Genomic DNA, 16,628 nt, shown 5'->3' with positions numbered 1-16,628 from the left:
TATATAATCATTGAAGAAAAATGAGAAAATACAGCTAAGAAAAAATGAAAATAACCTAAAATTCTTCAACTTTTGTCATGGAAATAAGCTCAGTCATTTAAAAATATACCGAAGGTAAGTAAATAGTAAATAATCTGAGGAAGGTTATCAGTGAATGGATAAGAGAAGGTGAGGAAAAGACATTATTATTGTTTTAATTTCAGATATTCCCTAAGAAACCTCACTGTTGTACATAGGGTTAAAGTGCCTAATTGTAGTGTTTAAAAGTGATTTATGCCCAAACCAAGTATCTGTAGAGCAAAGGAATGTTGGCACTGGAAAAAAAGATATCACATTTGCCACTATGCCAGCCTAGTCTTGTTGTGGAGAGCTTGGTCATTTCTGCTTTGGAAAATCAGGGAGAACTTTCACGCATGCCCTGCCTCTTATTCCTTCCCCAGTTTGTCCACAGACATACCATTTCCTTTTTAAAGTTTATACGATACTGGACTATAAGAGAATAGCATCAGTGGTGATCTAAATGGGTTAAGGCAGTCAAAACTGAACAAGGTTAACTTGTAACAGCTAGTAAAGATTAACTAAGTTTAGTGGGAACTACATGTTATAAAATTACTTATGAAATGAAACTTCTTATAGGAGGTTTAATGTAGTATCCTGAATTTTCTCGTGTGTGTGTGTGTGTGTGTGTGTGTGTGTGTGTGTGTGTGCGTGCACGCACGCGCTCTGTTGTATGACCTGGGAGAGTTTTTTTCCCCCCTCTCTGAGACAGAGTCTCAGTCTGTTGCCCAGGCTGGAGTGCAGCGGCATGATCTTTGCTCACTGTAACCTCTGCCTCCCACGTTCAAGTGATTCTCCTACCGCAGCCTCCCAAGTAGCTGGGACTACAGGCAGGTGCCACCACACCTAGCTAATTTTTGTATTTTTAGTAGAAACAGGGTTTTACCATGTTGGCCAGGCTAGTCTCGAACTTATGACCTCAAGTGATCCACCTGTCTTGGCCTCCCAAAGTGCTGGGATTACAGGTGCGAGCCACCGTGCCTGACCCGGGAGAGCTTTTTGACGTGGAAATGATCATGTTGCTGGTCTAGGGCCCCACCCTTGGAGACAGACAACACAGCTTTTTTATCAGCTGAGGAAAGATGCTCAGAAAGGTTAAGTAACTTTGCTCACAGTACCCAGCTCATGGACAGCAGAACTGGTGCTCAAATCCAGGTCTTGCACTTCCGAGCTCAGTGGCCTACGTGTGTCTACTACACCACAAATCTTAAAGAACAGTAGTGATATGGCATTGATGAGGCTCAGATGTCACACTAATGCGGTCAACAGCAAGGAGAGTCCCACGTGGTGCCTTCGAACATGGCTCAGTCACTCTTTCTGATTTCTTTCTTTTTTGTTTTTTTGAGACAGAGTTTTGCTCTTGTTGCCCAGGCTGGACCACAGTGGCACGGTCTCAGCTCATTGCAACTACTGCCTCCCAGGTTCAAGCGATTGTCTTACCTCAGCCTCCCTAGTAGCTGGGATTACAGGTATGCGCCATCACACCCAGCAAATTTTTTATTTTTAGTAGAGACAGGGTTTCACCATATTGGTCAGACTGGTCTTGAACTCCTGACCTCAGGTGATCCACCCACCTTGACCTCCCAAAATGCTGGGATTACAGGTGTGAGCCATTGTGCCCCTCCAGCCCTTTCTGATTTCTGATATCTCACTCTGATAACTTGCTTCTACCCTACCCAGACTGCTAAGTGAGGTGCAGCATCCTCACTGACCTTTCTTGGGGAATATTGCTAATGTCTAGCCTCCATTCTTGCCTCTCTGGGTCATCTTTTCTGAATATAATTAGGCTGGTATTAGTTGTAAAAGGATTTGTCTTTAGACAGTCTCAGCTGCTCTTCCTCCCACCCCGACTTTTCATTGTTGTGTAAAAGTCCCAGCACCAGAGTTCTGGGGCCCCTGTCTTTATTGCGCTGCCAGACAAGAGCATTCCTGCAGTTTTTCCTGTGTATATTCACAAAGAGTATCAGAGCTGTAGTGGTCAGATCGACGTGGTGACAAAGCACTTGAGTTAACCTGTGAGAAAAGCACAAGATTGTGGTGCAGACTCTGTTGGGGCACAGCAGAAGCTGTGCTTCCAGATGCTGAAGGAGCCGAGTTCTGCAGCAGTGGGAAGAAGCCTGGGCTGGAAGCTGGAGGCCGGGAGCCCTGGGTCCAGCTCTTCTGATAAGGCTGGGGCTTTGGGCAAGGAATTTAACCTCTCCTACTTTCTGTTTCCTCGTACAGGGAATGAAGGTTCCTGACCATTAGGTATTTAGGATTTCTTCACTCAGAAATGCTGAGTATAAATTATAAATCAGCACTGCTCAGCTTTGGGGTTTGGGGAAGCTGTCTTCCTGGAACCTGCTGCCTTTGCAGACAGAAGGCAGAGGAGTTGCCATGTGATGCCCTCTCTCCAGGCTGGTGTAGTCTCTAGGCACAGATGGGTGCTGAACCTCTGCCCAGGGTTTGTAGGGCTATGGGGTAAAGAAGTTGTGAGCAAAAAACCCACAACAGTCTTCTGAGGCACTTTTAGATTCGCTTTCCAGTTTCCAAAGCTGAAAAGTGCTTTCTACCAATGCATGTTTTAACCAGTACCTTCCTCCTTTTTCCCCACCCCTCTCTTTTTAATGACAAGGAAATTGGCTTTCATGCTTCCCTGGCCCAGAGAAACCCCAACGCTCATCACTTGGACCACAAGATGGAAATAAAGCAGTAGGTAGAACACAAAAGATAAACTCTAGCTCTCATCTAAATGCCTTCCTTTGCCCGGGTCCGACTTTGCCTGCTGGTCCTGTCTTCCCACGGTGCCTTCTTCCTGGATTAGCTGCCTTTACGCTTGTAATGTGAACCCTCTAAACAGTGTTGTCCAAAAGAAGTTCTGGAATGATGGCAGTGTTCTATATCTGCACTGCCCAGTGTGGTAGCCACTAGTCACATGTAGCCAGTGAGCACTTCAAATACAGCTAGTGTGACTGTGGAAATGAATTTTTAACATTTAAGGAATTTCAATTTAAGTAGCTGTCTGTGGCTAACAGATTGGATAGCACTTCAGTTGGGAGGGAGGGAGAGAGTGTAGATTTTTTTCTTTGACAATGTTTTCAGACTTTATTTGCATGGGTTCTAGGCATAATGGCTGAGTAGAGAGAAAATGGCCCAGGAGCGGGAAACCTGAGTTTATTCATTGTTTCAGACGGTCACTTATTTATTCAGCACCATAAAGGTTACTGCTGTGTGCAGGGCACTGTGCTAGGTGCTGGGGATAAAAAAGTATCTTCCTTGTCTTGGAGGGGCTTATAGTCTGGCTAAGAAACAGTGAGTGAGCAGTGAAATTAATGGCTCTGGCAGATCCTGGAAGGCCTAGGAAAACTCCAGCCAGGGGACATAGGATCTGAGCCTCAAAGAATGAGTGGAGGTTTGGTTGGCTGAAGGAATTGGTGGGGGGTACCTTCAGAGACTGATGTGGCTTGGTCCAGTTGGCATGCCTGGGGCACAGGAGGAGCTGACAGGAGAGACATCTAGACAGCCAGGTCGGGGTCTGGTTCTTGGGTCCAATGGCTTAAGACTTCAGCCTCACAGGCCAGTGGTTTTCAGGTCATTCCACAACCACTTGGTTGGAATTTCATGGATACTGCAGCTAACAGCTGCAGTAGGGACCACAGCTATCGGCCATGATCCCTGATTCTAAACTGTGAGATTCATTGAGACAGCCTCACTGTTCTCACGGACTCTATTTTAAGTGATTGTTTAAAAATTGAATGTCTAAGTTTATTCTAATAAAATGCTGCTTTTATCTGTTTTTTCTTTGGGGTCTGTATAAAATTGCATTTTGAAAAGAGAGCTATAGGCAACCATAGGCCAAGGACAGTAAGCTTTTTTGGGGCTAGATTCTCAGCTTTGGGGTCTTAGTGGCTTCACCTATAAACTGGAGGTAATAACAGTATGTGAAGGCAGGGGCTAGGCCTAAACATCTCTGGCACCTCCTTCTAGTGATTTTTAGATCTCTAGATGCTCCCTCAGATGGCCAGTGGCAGAGAGAGCGAGCTTACTTTCATTTTAGCCCTTAGTGGTCTGTCCCAGACACGTGACAAAGGCAGGCCTTAAACCAAGTCCTCAGGAGGGGACTGGCAATGACAAGCAGTGTCTGATATATCTGTGTTGCTGCATTGCTTTCAGGTGGAAGAAGTCCTTCCTGTGCAGCCTGGTGTTTGGCATCCCTGTCATGGCTTTAATGATCTATATGCTGATACCCAGCAATGAGCCCCACGAGTCTATGGTCCTGGACCACAACATCATTCCAGGACTGTCCATTCTAAATCTCATCTTCTTTATCCTGTGCACCTTCGTCCAGGTGTGTATTAGAAAGGTGGGCAGACCTTTCCCCTGCATGCTATATGTGGCCCTCTCAGCCCCAACATAGCCCTTTAGATTGGTTTAAATGGCATCTTATTGCAGCTTTCCTGCCCCACCCAGGCAGTTGCTGCCTTTTTTGTCTCTTATGAGCAGTAGTGGGGGCTTGGGGGCTCTCCAATGTGGGGGACTAAGAAGGGCCTGGTTTCACTGTCAGTTTCAGTTGATTGCAAGTGATCAGAGCTGTCCCTGGAATAGCACCCTCCTTGCTGCAAGGTGTGGTGAGCTCTGTCTCCAATTTGCCCATTGTTTAGCTTAATTTATGTTTGTTGTTAGAAGCAGCAACTGGATCATCCTTGAGCCCATGCCTCTCGTGAGTGTTCTACCTCAAAAGGTGGAGATCTGGTCCTTAACTACAAGGAAGTTATAATTTAAAAGAGACAGGCATGAAATGTCTGCTTTGCTGGTGATATTTAGCTTTGTGTCTGGTGGGAAGTGTGACCTCTATGTACATATTTTGGAATGTAAAACTAAATTCCTGTCTTATATTGTAATGTTTAGGGCTATTTGGGGGCAAGCATTGGTAGGCTGGATTTTGTTTGTTTTGAGACAGGGTCATTTTTTGAGACCCTGTCACCCAGGCTGGAGTTCAGTGATGATGTGATCATCGCCCACTGTAGTCTTGAACTCCTGGGCTCAAGCGATCCTCCCACCTCAGCCTCCTGAGTAGCTAGGATCACAAATGCCTGCCACCATGCCTGGCCAGATAGGGTCTTGCTGTGTGCCCAGGTTGGTCTCAAACTCCTGGCCTGCAGCAGTCCTCCAACCTCAGTATCCCAAAGCACTGAAATTATAGGTGTAAGCCACTGCACCCAGCCTGAATTTGTGTTTTTCCATATTTTGTTTGATTATAAGTGCAATACACACTTACTATAAACAATTCAAACCATACTGAAGTATAAGAAGAAAAGGAGAAGTTGCCCTTTCACTAATCACATCCTGCCTCCAGCCCAATCTTATTTCCCAGTGTTGCTATGGTAATATTAATAGCTGAGCATTTGGGCATGTATCTCTCCAAATCTTTATATAGAGGAAATGCACACTTATGTATATGTGTGTGCATGTTCACGTAACACAGATACAGACTTTTTAAAACTGAAGTGGGGTCATATGAGATAGACTGATGTGCAACTGGCTATGTCTCTTAACCCTATATTATAGACATCTTTCATGCCGGTGGCTCATAGGTAGAGCCCATTCTCTTTAGGGAATGGAATGCCTTGTATTGTCCATAGTATAAATGAGTCGTGATTTTTTTCCCCTACCATTTCACCATTCTCTTATGAGTGGACATGTGTGTTGTATGCGCTGGGTTTTAAAGGCCTCACATGCTCTTGGTCATCCATTCCTGTGGACAGTAGGTCTCTGAATTGGAAAGTATATTTCATATACACCCATCAGAGAGGAAGAAGTAATGTCAAGACTGTGCACAAAGCTAGAGGCTCTGTCATCCCGAGGGCCCTCAGCCCTGGGTTGCTCATTGAACTCTCCTCCCTGCTTGCCAGCAACCTTCACTGTCCTTGTCTTTCAGCTCCTCGGTGGGTGGTACTTCTATGTTCAGGCCTACAAATCTCTGAGACACAGGTCAGCCAACATGGATGTGCTCATCGTCCTGGCCACAAGCATTGCCTATGTCTATTCTCTGGTCATCCTGGTGGTTGCTGTGGCCGAGAAGGCGGAGAGGAGCCCTGTGACATTCTTTGACACGCCCCCCATGCTCTTCGTGTTCGTTGCCCTGGGGCGGTGGCTGGAACACTTGGCAAAGGTAACAGCAATTTCAGGTTCAGAAAAGAGCTGCTTCTTCAGTAAACAAATCTCCCTTCCTCTGAATACCATGTTTAGAATTACTAATTATACACAGCATAGAGACTGACTTAAAGAAATAGGAAACCTCCATATAATTAAGGTGCTCTAGTCACTAATCTCCAAATTGGTCACGACTTCTGAAATCCCAGCTAATCTGGTTAATTATTGAAACCATCATTCAGGTGTATTGTGTAAACTAAAGAACCATGGCCTTCACTTCAGAGCCTACATTGTCTCTTAGTGCAAAACTGAGCATATATTTGGTACAGAAATCCATACATCCGCCTCAAGGTCATGCCATTTTTAACACCCTCCATTGTCCCCAGCACTGAAACGTGTATCTTCTAAGAGAGTGGAACTCAGGCCCGAAAAGAATTTAGATTAAACCTAAAAGAAAATGGTCAATGGGAAGACTGATATTTGTTTTCAGTGTGAAATGTAATTCCCAGACCTTGGTGGCACAGGCACTGTGTGTGGAAGTGACACACGTGGCTACACGTGGTGGACAGCAAGTAATACCCATGTGCAGAGCCTCTTATCGTGCGGTGCAGCTGTGTCAGGGAGCTGCCTTTTCTACAGCTGTTTCTCTCACACCAGCTGCCTCTAACACGACGCTTGTGACTCTCAGGCTGGGTTTTGATAGGTCTGCTTTGATAGCTCTCATTTCACATTCTGGTTATTTCCTAGAGCAAAACCTCAGAAGCCCTTGCCAAACTCATGTCTCTCCAAGCTGCAGAAGCCACTGTTGTGACCCTTGGTGAGGACAATTTAATCATCAGGTGAGTTATGGTTCTCAAAGGGCTTTGGGGTTGGTTTATATCAACCCGTATGAGTTGTATTGACATTGCAGTAGAGCTTGAGAGTGTGGGCAGAGACACAGTAAGATCCCTCATCTCAATCCAGTTACAAAAGCAAGGCATTGAACTATAAAACAAACAACATTTGGGAGTGGTCTATGTGTATTACAGATGACACATGGGAGGTGTAGATGATTAGTATTCCAGGAATTAAGAAGAGGAAGGCTAGTGGTGGTCAAGGAAAACTTCACAGAGAACATGGAGTATGAACTAGGCCTTCCTAGCAGGATACAGATTCAGACAGGCAGAGAGATAAGGACTTCAACTTGCTCAAGAATAAAAATTGAAGGAGAAATTTATCTTCCTTATAAGGTTGCCTGATATTAAAAATAATAATTATTATTCCTGGAAACTCCCATTGCATTTATTGTTTGCTAGACACTATTCTGATCTCTTTGTATTTAATCAACCAAAGATGGAAACTTTCTAAGGAAGGGACTATTATTACTTTTTTGCTACAGATGAGGAAGCTGGGGCTCAGAGAGGCTAAGCAACTGGCCCAAGGTCACACAGGTATTAAGTAATGGAATTGGGATGTGCTGGTGGATCCAGAGTCCATTTTCCTAAACTTTACACATACTGACTCTTAAGGCATATTTCATAATATGGAAATTTTTGCTAATTAAGGTTTCTGTATTTCCTTAGGATTAGCTTCTTTTTTATATTCTAGGCAGTGGTTATTTGCCTAAAATAACCTCCTTCATATTCCTAAAATCTCTCTCTGGTCCTATCACATTTTCCATTAGCCTGTGATCTTGCTTCACACTGCTGGAAGGAGAAGCATTGGGATGGAAACCCCCCATTTCCCTGTCCCTCAGCCTACACAGCTGGCCTCCTCCCTGACATCTCCTGTTCCTGCCCCATTGGTGGGAGAGGCGTCTTCTCTTACGCCTCTGCCTGGGAACCTCCCTCTGTTGGTTTTCTTGGTGGTCTTTGGTGTCTCTGATTCTTATCCTCCCATGTCATGTAGACTCTAACCACTCCATTGTCGGAGGCACCATGCCTCTGCGCCTCCCCTGAGTGCCCTTGTCCATGCGTCACACTGTTGCTGGAGGCAGCCTGCCTTAGCTGTGTCTTGGGTACCTGGCTGTGAAGGCTGAGACAGCCCCCTTGCTTCCCTACAAGGTCTGCTGGGCTGGTCATGGGCATGCCCCAGGTGAGTAAGAGGAACTGACCAGGGCCACACAGATGCATGAGTGTTCATGAGGCACAGGCTGGCTGCAGTGCGGCAGCACTGGTTTTGTTCTGGATGCTGGCTTCAAAATGATCATCACAGTTGTAGGAATGGCAAGTGAGATTTGAGTCCTTCTGGTGTTCCAGGTTCACTCCCTAGCACTTTCTACAGATCGTCTAGTTCCATTCTGTAGCTGTTCTGTGAGGTCGCACTGTCATCATCCTGGCTTTCCTCAGGAAGAGCCAAGTGCAGCGAGGTGGAGTAATGTCCCCAGAGTCCATGGCAGGCAGGCAAAGAACTGGGATTGGACCTCTGGAGGCACAGAGCCTTGGCCACTGTTCTGTGCTGCCCCTAGACAGGGCCCCGCGTACGGGACCTGGCCTGCGGGGCTCTGTTGCACCAGAGGTCTGCAGCACTCACATACCTTGGCTTCTTTTTTTTTTCTCTTATAAATTAATGGCATGAAAGTTTCTGAGAAGTGAAAACATTCAGACGGGGAGCCAGGCAGCTGGCAGCTGTGTTGGTTTTGATTCACGTTTCCTCTGACTCGCCCTACTAGGGTCTGTGGTGCAGTTTGAAGCACCTCTGAGGGCACCGACTGCAGTTGCTTGGAACTATTCCAGGGATCTGAACAGGAGGAGAAGGTGTCTGCCAGCCCAAGTGCCCATCGAGTGCATGCTGCACCTGTCATTACTCAGTTCTTTTCCAAGGATGGCGATTCATTTGTTTGGCTGGGGACACACAGCCTGACTACTACCACACAACATAATGGGACATTATTAAGCTAGGAGCCAGAAGACAGAGTTCGTCCTGGCTTTGGCTCACAGTTTGGGTGTGGTCGTTCCTACTTGCCTCCTGACAGCATGCCCTGGGCCCACCCCTCTGTCCCAGGCCAAGGCTGTACCCTCTGCCTCCTGGATTGCAACAGTCTAGACACTCCTGAGCTTGACCATTCTGTGCTTCGAGGTGTACTGGGCACTGGTCCCCCAGTCACTCTGCCTCCCACAGGGTCCTCCCACGTCTGGGCCTCTGCCCATGCCTTTCGTCCACGGCACCTTCTGAAGGCCCTGGAGGTTCTTGCATAACTGCCTTGTTTGATCGAGGCTTGGACCTCTCCCTCTGTCCATCCCTTTGCTGGGCACACTTGTGCTTCCTCTTTACTCCAAGCCTTGGGTGCTGGCAGCGTTTTCAGGTGCGATCCGTCTGGCACACTGTGGTTTCCTCCCTTGCTGCTGCTGCTGCTGCTTAGTCTCCATGGGCTTTCTCCTCTCCTCATGCCTTGTGGATGGTCCTTGGGGTGCTGGTGGTGGTGCTTCTGTCTTTGTGTGATACAGGCCATCACTGGAGCATCTCACATCCCCATGTCTTTGGTTAACAGCCATGGTAAGCTCACTCTCAAACCTACGTGTAGATCCCAGAGACCACCTGCTGGTGGGAACATTTTTCTTGGGTGTCTTTTAAAGGCTCAGACTCGTCCTATCTGTATTCTTCTTCACCTTCCCCTACTTTTTCCCAAAAATATTCCCCTTCCTTGGTGCCTGTCTGTCTCGGAATGGTACCATCATATCGGCTCCCCATGTGGCCTCTACAATGTCTCCCCTGCCCCCATTCACACATCTGCGCCCCGTCCTCATGGTTCTAGCACCTCCGTCTCTAGGCATCATCCACTGCCACCGTGCTGCTCCAGGCCACCGTGGCCTTGCCCCTAAAGCAGCGCAGCTGTCTCCTCATACTGCTTGCACCCAGGTATCCATCTAGTATTTTTCCACATTCAAACCAGTGATCTTTATGAAAGCACAAATTGATCATATTACTCTGTAGTGGAAAAGCCTTCAACGGCTGCCTACTGTCCTTAGGATCAAGCCCACGTTCCTAACATGGCAGTGAGGCCCGGCGTCTGCCTCATGCCTATTGAGCACAGCCCGTCTTGCCATCCTCTGCATTGTGTTCCAGCTGCCTGTACCACTGGCAATTCCTAGAAGGGGCTGCCTCCCCTGTAGACCTCTGCACACATCCTTCCTTCCCCTGTACTCCCTTCTTCCGTCTCCGTTGTCTGGCTCCTTACCCTCAAGGCTCAACTTGGAAGTTGCATCCTCCAGAAGCCTTTCCTGATTCCCCAGACCTGGCTCAGCTGTGGTTCCTCAGTGCTCTCAGAGCACTCTGTGTCTCAGCCACCTGGGACATAAATATGGCGGGCAATCAGGTACTCACTAATGGGATGAAACTGCTGTCAGATGTTAAAGAAACATACTGCACACATGCGTGTGCTTGATATTAAAAGACTTGCACAGCACTATCCTCAGCCTCCATGTTGAAATTTTCTGTTTTTTTTTTTTTTTATAATTGATGGGGAAACAAATTACAAATTGTATCTAGACCAGTGAGCTTAATCCTCTAAGTTTTTTCTTTGTTTTCTTAATTTATATTTAATAAGGAATGGGAATAGAAGAGAGGAGACAAGTAAAGTAAACAGATTGCTAGCAGAAACTCTTAAAGATAAAGAAGTACTATGAAACACACCACGGTCTTTTAATTAACACGGCGCCTGTCACTCTGCACTTGGGGAAGAATAGTGACTTCTGAAGAATAAATGCTATTGGGATTCACCAGAAGGAGCCACATTTTAACTCCCATAAAGGACTGTTCCTCTTAAGCTGCTTAGAGTTAGAAAGATGTGGTTAATTTAGATCAAAGGAGACATTCAAAGTTAGATTTAACAGAGATTAGCATTACTAAAGATTTCTTAGAAAGACACCCAATTGGACATTTGTGCCAATTTTAAGTCTCCTTATGGAAGTGGACATTTTAAAACTTAGTGATTAGGTTCTGCTGGAGAAGGGTCTGCCCTTTAGTTCTTGGGGTCTTTCATTTCCAAATTGAATGCAGGGAGCTCCTCCTCCCGACATGGGCTTCTCAGGCCATGCAGAGACCTCTGTGGGATGATAAATCCTCCAGGTTGTGCAAAGGAGGCCTCAAGGGCGGTGTTGAGCCTGGACTTCTCCATCACTGGAGCACTTTAAAAATAAGCAGAGAATATTCTTTGGTTGTCGAGATCCTTCCCTCACTCAGCCCCCAAACAGATTTACACAGGTGTACCCCCAGCACGAAAGACTTTAGTCTTTGAAAGTCTCCTTGTCAGTGCTCCATTTATTTTGATTGCCGTTATTGAACTTACTGTGTGTGTCTTAACTGTCCATCCATGTGTCTGCTTTTACATATGAGGCTATAAACCTCCTGAGAGGAAGGCTTCACTCTGTCCTGTTTGTAACGCCAGCCTACCCTGGTGCCTGGTACACAGAGGCCAATCAATATGAAAATGTCAATTAGGTGAATATAAAAATCGCCAGCATTCATTGGGCACTTACTGTATACCAGGTGCTATGCCAAGCTTCTTACGTAATCCTGGGAAGTAGCTATACAAGACTGGCATCCTCACAGCACAGAGACTGTTCCTGAACAAATTTTAAAAAGGCAAATATTGATGCAAATATTTAACATACCTAGCTGCATATGCTAGTTACTAAGTTTTGTATATTTCCACATAGCAACATTTAAATAAGTGGGAATGTATGTTCAATTTTGTGCCTTTCAAAGACGTCTTCAGGTTTTACTCAAATGGGGGTAATATGACTCACCTAGTATGTTTCTGGGAAGACTCAGTGAGATAAAACAGGTAAAAATCTAGCATAGTTCCTAGCACTCAGTAACTGTTATCTCCTTCTCAAGTCAGTAAGATGGCTTTCTTTTTGTCCCTGTGATAGTTTAAATGTAGTCTTTGTAGATTGAAAGGAAGGTGTAAAATAACCTCAGAGCCCTGCTTGCTCTCCATACATGCTCTATGGCTTGTTCACCATTTGCTCGTGAGCCAGTGTTACCTATACAGTTAATCCTGTTGGGCCCACGCCATGCTTTTAGAGAGCTGCTGCTGAAGCTGGCTCTGGGCCGTGGGTGCCCTCCCTCTGGCTTTGTCTCTGTTCCTGCCGCCCTCTCCTCTCTCCCCCACAGCACCTCTGTCTCTGCAGGACACGTCCCACCAGCTCACAGTTCACACGTACCTACAAGACGCAATCCCCACCCTACTCCACCCTCCCTTCTACTGCTCTGTTTTTCTGTTCCCTTACAACAAGCCTCCTTTAAAAGCCTGATTTTCGCTGTTGACTTTGCCTCCTCACCCCATGCTCTCTCAGCCCATTCTAGTTGAGCCTCTGCCTTTACCAGTTTCTGAACTTGGTTTGGCAAGAGCCATCAAATTATTTTCATGTACCCAATCCAGCATCACTTGTGTTCTCATTTCAGTCTTTCACCAGTATTTCCCCCTTCTGTTTCTTTGATTTCTTCTTCTTTTTTTGATGTATAACTCACATTCACTCCAACAAACAAACCCTATGTATAGGGTGTAATGAACTTTTACATGTATTTGCTCCTGTGGAACTACTTGTGCAGCGTTTGCTGCTGTTGGATGGGTGTTCCCTCCTCCTCTTCCCCACTCTCATTTTCCCCGTGTCCCTGCTGTTCCTTCAGTTTCTGCTCAGCCTTCAGTTAGTGGAGTGTCTCAGGGATGAGTTCTAGTACCCCTTCTCTTCTTCCCCGTACATTCCTAGAGATACTCATATGATTTCACGGCTTTAAATGCCGTCTACGTGTGACAGCTCCCTGGTTTGTTCTCTACCTCTGACCTCTTCTGTCCATTCCAGACTCATTTTCAGCTCCCTAGTTGACATTTCTATGTGGAAATCAAACAGGCATCTCAAACCCGACATGTCAAAATGAACCATTTCTCTCCATCCTTTCCCCTTCTCTTCCCTCACCCTCCCTTAGCTGCTCCTCCATAATTTTTCCACCTTATTAAATAGTTTATCTATCTACCCAGTTGCTCAAAATGAAAATTTGGAGCTCATCTTCGATTCTTTTCTTTACCCTCACGTTTAGCAAATTTTCACATTTTTTGACCCATGACCTAAGACCTCTGACCTAAGACCCATGACCTCTGTATTTCTTCTCTCTCTCTGTAGTCCAGGTTACCACTGTCTTCTACTTAGGCTGCAGCAGCAGCCTGACTCTCCCCCTCACTCCCGTGATCACTCCTACAGCCCATTCTCATGTAGCAGCCAAAGAGATCACTTAAATGTGAATCAGATTGTGTCACTTTCCTGCCAAAACCCTTACATCTAAACTCTGCTCCAGTAGACCTGGCATGATCTGGACTCTGCCTGCTTCTCTGACCTCAACTTGTACGTCACTTACTTGCTTGCTTGCTGTTTCTCAGACTCACCCTTCCTGCTTGCCTTAAGCCTTTGTGTCCATTGTTTTCTGTCCTTGAACTTCTTTCCCTGTGTGTTGGACCTTCTTGGCATACAGGTGTCAGCTTAAATGTTATCTTCCCAGAGAAGCCCTTCCATGTGTCACCCTCCCTGCCACTCTAAGAAACTCTCCAGTCACATGATCCTGGTTTATTTTCATCATAGCACTTATTCATACTTAGTACCTGATGCTATCTTGCTTGTTGTCCATTTCCGCCACAGAACTTGTCTTCATGAGGGAGTGGGGCCTTCGCTGTGCCATTCACAACTGTATCACCAGTGCCTAGAACAATGCCTGGCATTTAGCACCTGCACGATAAATATTGGCTTAATCTTTAAATGAACAGATCAAATGAATACTATTGCTCAGTATAAGCAAGTATAGTGTAACTAATGTGACAGCTGGCCTAGAACCTGACCCAGTGACCGAATGAGTGGCCATGTGAGTGATAACTGGTGCTTGTTGCAGGGAGGAGCAAGTCCCCATGGAGCTGGTGCAGCGGGGCGATATCGTCAAGGTGGTCCCCGGGGGAAAGTTCCCAGTGGACGGGAAAGTCCTGGAAGGCAATACCATGGCTGATGAGTCACTCATCACAGGTGAGATGGCTTGTTTCATGTTCCCTCAGGCGGATATTATAGCAGCTGTCAGGTCACATGAGTGCTGGATGGGGCTGAGCCAGTGATGGTTGTCTCTTTCCTACATCTAGGAGAAGCCATGCCAGTCACTAAGAAACCCGGAAGCACTGTAATTGCAGGGTCTATAAATGCACATGGCGCTGTGCTCATTAAAGCCACCCACGTGGGCAGTGACACCACTTTGGCTCAGATTGTGAAATTGGTGGAAGAGGCTCAGATGTCAAAGGTAATGAAGAAATTTTTAAAACTAACTTCAGCTTTCTCGTTTTAGAAATTATGTCAAGAGTTCTGGGATATCAGACAGTTTTATTGAGTAGAGATGGATTAGTAAACGTGGTTAAATGAGGGAGATAATCCCAATCCTTATCCATGCTTATGGTGTTTTATTTCTTCATAGGTTGGTAATTTCCCATGGTCTTGGTGTTTTATTTTCATAGGCACCCATTCAGCAACTGGCTGACCGGTTTAGTGGATATTTTGTCCCATTTATCATCATCATGTCAACTTTGACGTTGGTGGTATGGATTGTAATCGGTTTTATCGATTTTGATGTTGTTCAGAAGTACTTTCCTGTAAGTTGAATGCCTTGGGCTGTATGGTGGTTGTGTTTTAAATAATCTGCTGACATTGATCCTATTCTTTAATGACTTAGATACATTGGACTTTAGTTATTCATTAAATTTTGTTTGCTTGCTTCTCTTATTGGCAGCAAAATCTAAGCCAGAGTAGGATAAGCACTCACTCTCCTTCTGCACATTTCTATTAAAGATGTCCTTTGCATTCTCCTTAGGTAATTTTCACAGACACCAATTGGTACCCAGTATTGCTTGAAGTGTTTATAATATGTATTATTGGCCATTTTGAGGTTATGAGGCATACATCTTAGAAAATAGTTCACTTTAAATTTCAGTGGCATGATAATATTATTTAACACATTTTAAGAAAAATGTTTTGATGTATATATTTACCAGTACCATCTTTGATCTCTCCCAGCTTCCCAAGTAATGTGAATAGCTTTTTTGTGTTTTATATTTTATTTTATTTTTTTTTGAGATGGAGTCTCCCTCTGTTGCCCAGGCTGGAGTGCAATGGCTTGATCTCGGCTCGCTGCAACCTCCACCTCCCAGGTTCAAGCAGTTCTCCTGTCTCATCCTCCCAAGTAGCTGGGATGTAGACGCATGCCACCATGCCCAGCTAACTTTTGTATTTTTAGTGGAGATGGAGTTTTACCATATTGGTCAGGCTGGTCTCGAACTCTTGACCTCAGTTGATCCACCTGCCTCAGCCTCCCAAAGTGCTGGGATTACAGGTATGAGCCACTGAGCCCAGGCGTGAATAGCTTTCTAATTAAATATTTACTAAACATTATATGTGAGGTAATGAAATACACATTTTTGAGTTTTAAAAAGTGGATGAAGAACACTATCTTAGGAAATGTGGTTTTAGTAAGCCTTAGAAAAAGAAAGGAAAATACAGGCCACCCTTCAAAAAATGTATCTGCTTGAGGAATAAAAACTGTATTACATCCGTGAGTCTCAGTTGGGAGCTATGACATTTTTGGTTTTTGTGACTGGGGAGATGCTGCTAGACATCCTACAAGGCACAGCACAGGCCCCTACAACAAAGAGTTATCTAGTTCCAAATGTCAGAAGTGCTGAGGTTGAAACCCTGGTTAATGTACTTAAAAAGCTACTGGCACACTTAGAATAGTATTTGGTAACGGCCCAATGGGTGGAACAATGTTCTTCCCTTATCTTATTCCTACCCACATCTAATGCTTCTTATGCCATAAAGCCATAGAATAAGAAACTACAAAATGGGTGTGGTGTTGCACTTGTAAACTCAGCTACTCGGCAGGCTGAGGCAGAAGATTGTCTGAGTCCAGGAGCTGAAGGCTGTAGTGTGCTATGATCGTGCCTGTGAATAGCCACTACATTCCAGCCTGGGCAACATAGCAAAAAGTACAAATATGGAATGGATAATTTTTTTTCTTTAAAAAAATTTCTGCACATAATTAAAGGTATATCAAATATTCTCAGACCACATGTCATTTACTAAGATGTCATTTTTCTCCCTCAAATTTCCCATCTTAGATTGAAAAATGTTCAAGTTAAGCACTTTCTGATATCTAAGGAGACCTCAGTGCTCTTAAAAATGACTTATGGTTGTATGGCTAGAATTTGCCAGTGGCTGTCCATGGCACCTGACTGCCTACAATTTCGGCTTTTTCGGGAGAGCAATGTGTTGGCATGTGGCCATGGGAAGACTCAATCCTAAACAAGTTGGAATCTGTGGCTTTCTGCTCTCCATGCCTTTCCATCTTACTTTGGCTTCTTTTGTTTTTATCTGCAATATCAGGGAGGATGCTGACAAATGAGGTACTGCATGTTCCTTTAAGATACTATCATCTCT

The 16,628-nt window shown here is 45.2% G+C and overlaps 1 protein-coding gene across 4 annotated transcripts in view; it reads left to right on the top strand.

The window, feature by feature from the left end:
• The window catches only part of ATP7B (ATPase copper transporting beta), a 77,965-nt gene that overhangs the window by 47,123 nt on the left and 14,214 nt on the right, over nucleotides 1-16,628 (top strand). For all 4 annotated transcript variants that reach the window (XM_017542465.2, XM_017542464.2, XM_017542463.2 and 1 more), the window contains 7 exons: nucleotides 2,672-2,748; nucleotides 4,210-4,384; nucleotides 5,975-6,208; nucleotides 6,937-7,028; nucleotides 14,050-14,177; nucleotides 14,288-14,442; nucleotides 14,654-14,788. In XM_017542465.2, coding sequence (XP_017397954.1) covers nucleotides 2,672-2,748; nucleotides 4,210-4,384; nucleotides 5,975-6,208; nucleotides 6,937-7,028; nucleotides 14,050-14,177; nucleotides 14,288-14,442; nucleotides 14,654-14,788 — 996 coding nt within the window. The remainder of the gene's footprint in view (nucleotides 1-2,671; nucleotides 2,749-4,209; nucleotides 4,385-5,974; nucleotides 6,209-6,936; nucleotides 7,029-14,049; nucleotides 14,178-14,287; nucleotides 14,443-14,653; nucleotides 14,789-16,628) is intronic.

This window comes from Cebus imitator, unplaced genomic scaffold (assembly GCF_001604975.1).
Source record: "Cebus imitator isolate Cc_AM_T3 unplaced genomic scaffold, Cebus_imitator-1.0 Scaffold145, whole genome shotgun sequence".
Taxonomy (NCBI): domain Eukaryota; kingdom Metazoa; phylum Chordata; class Mammalia; order Primates; family Cebidae; genus Cebus; species Cebus imitator.
The sequence above is the reverse complement of the archived record's forward strand: the minus strand, read 5'-3'. Positions and strand labels throughout refer to the sequence as shown.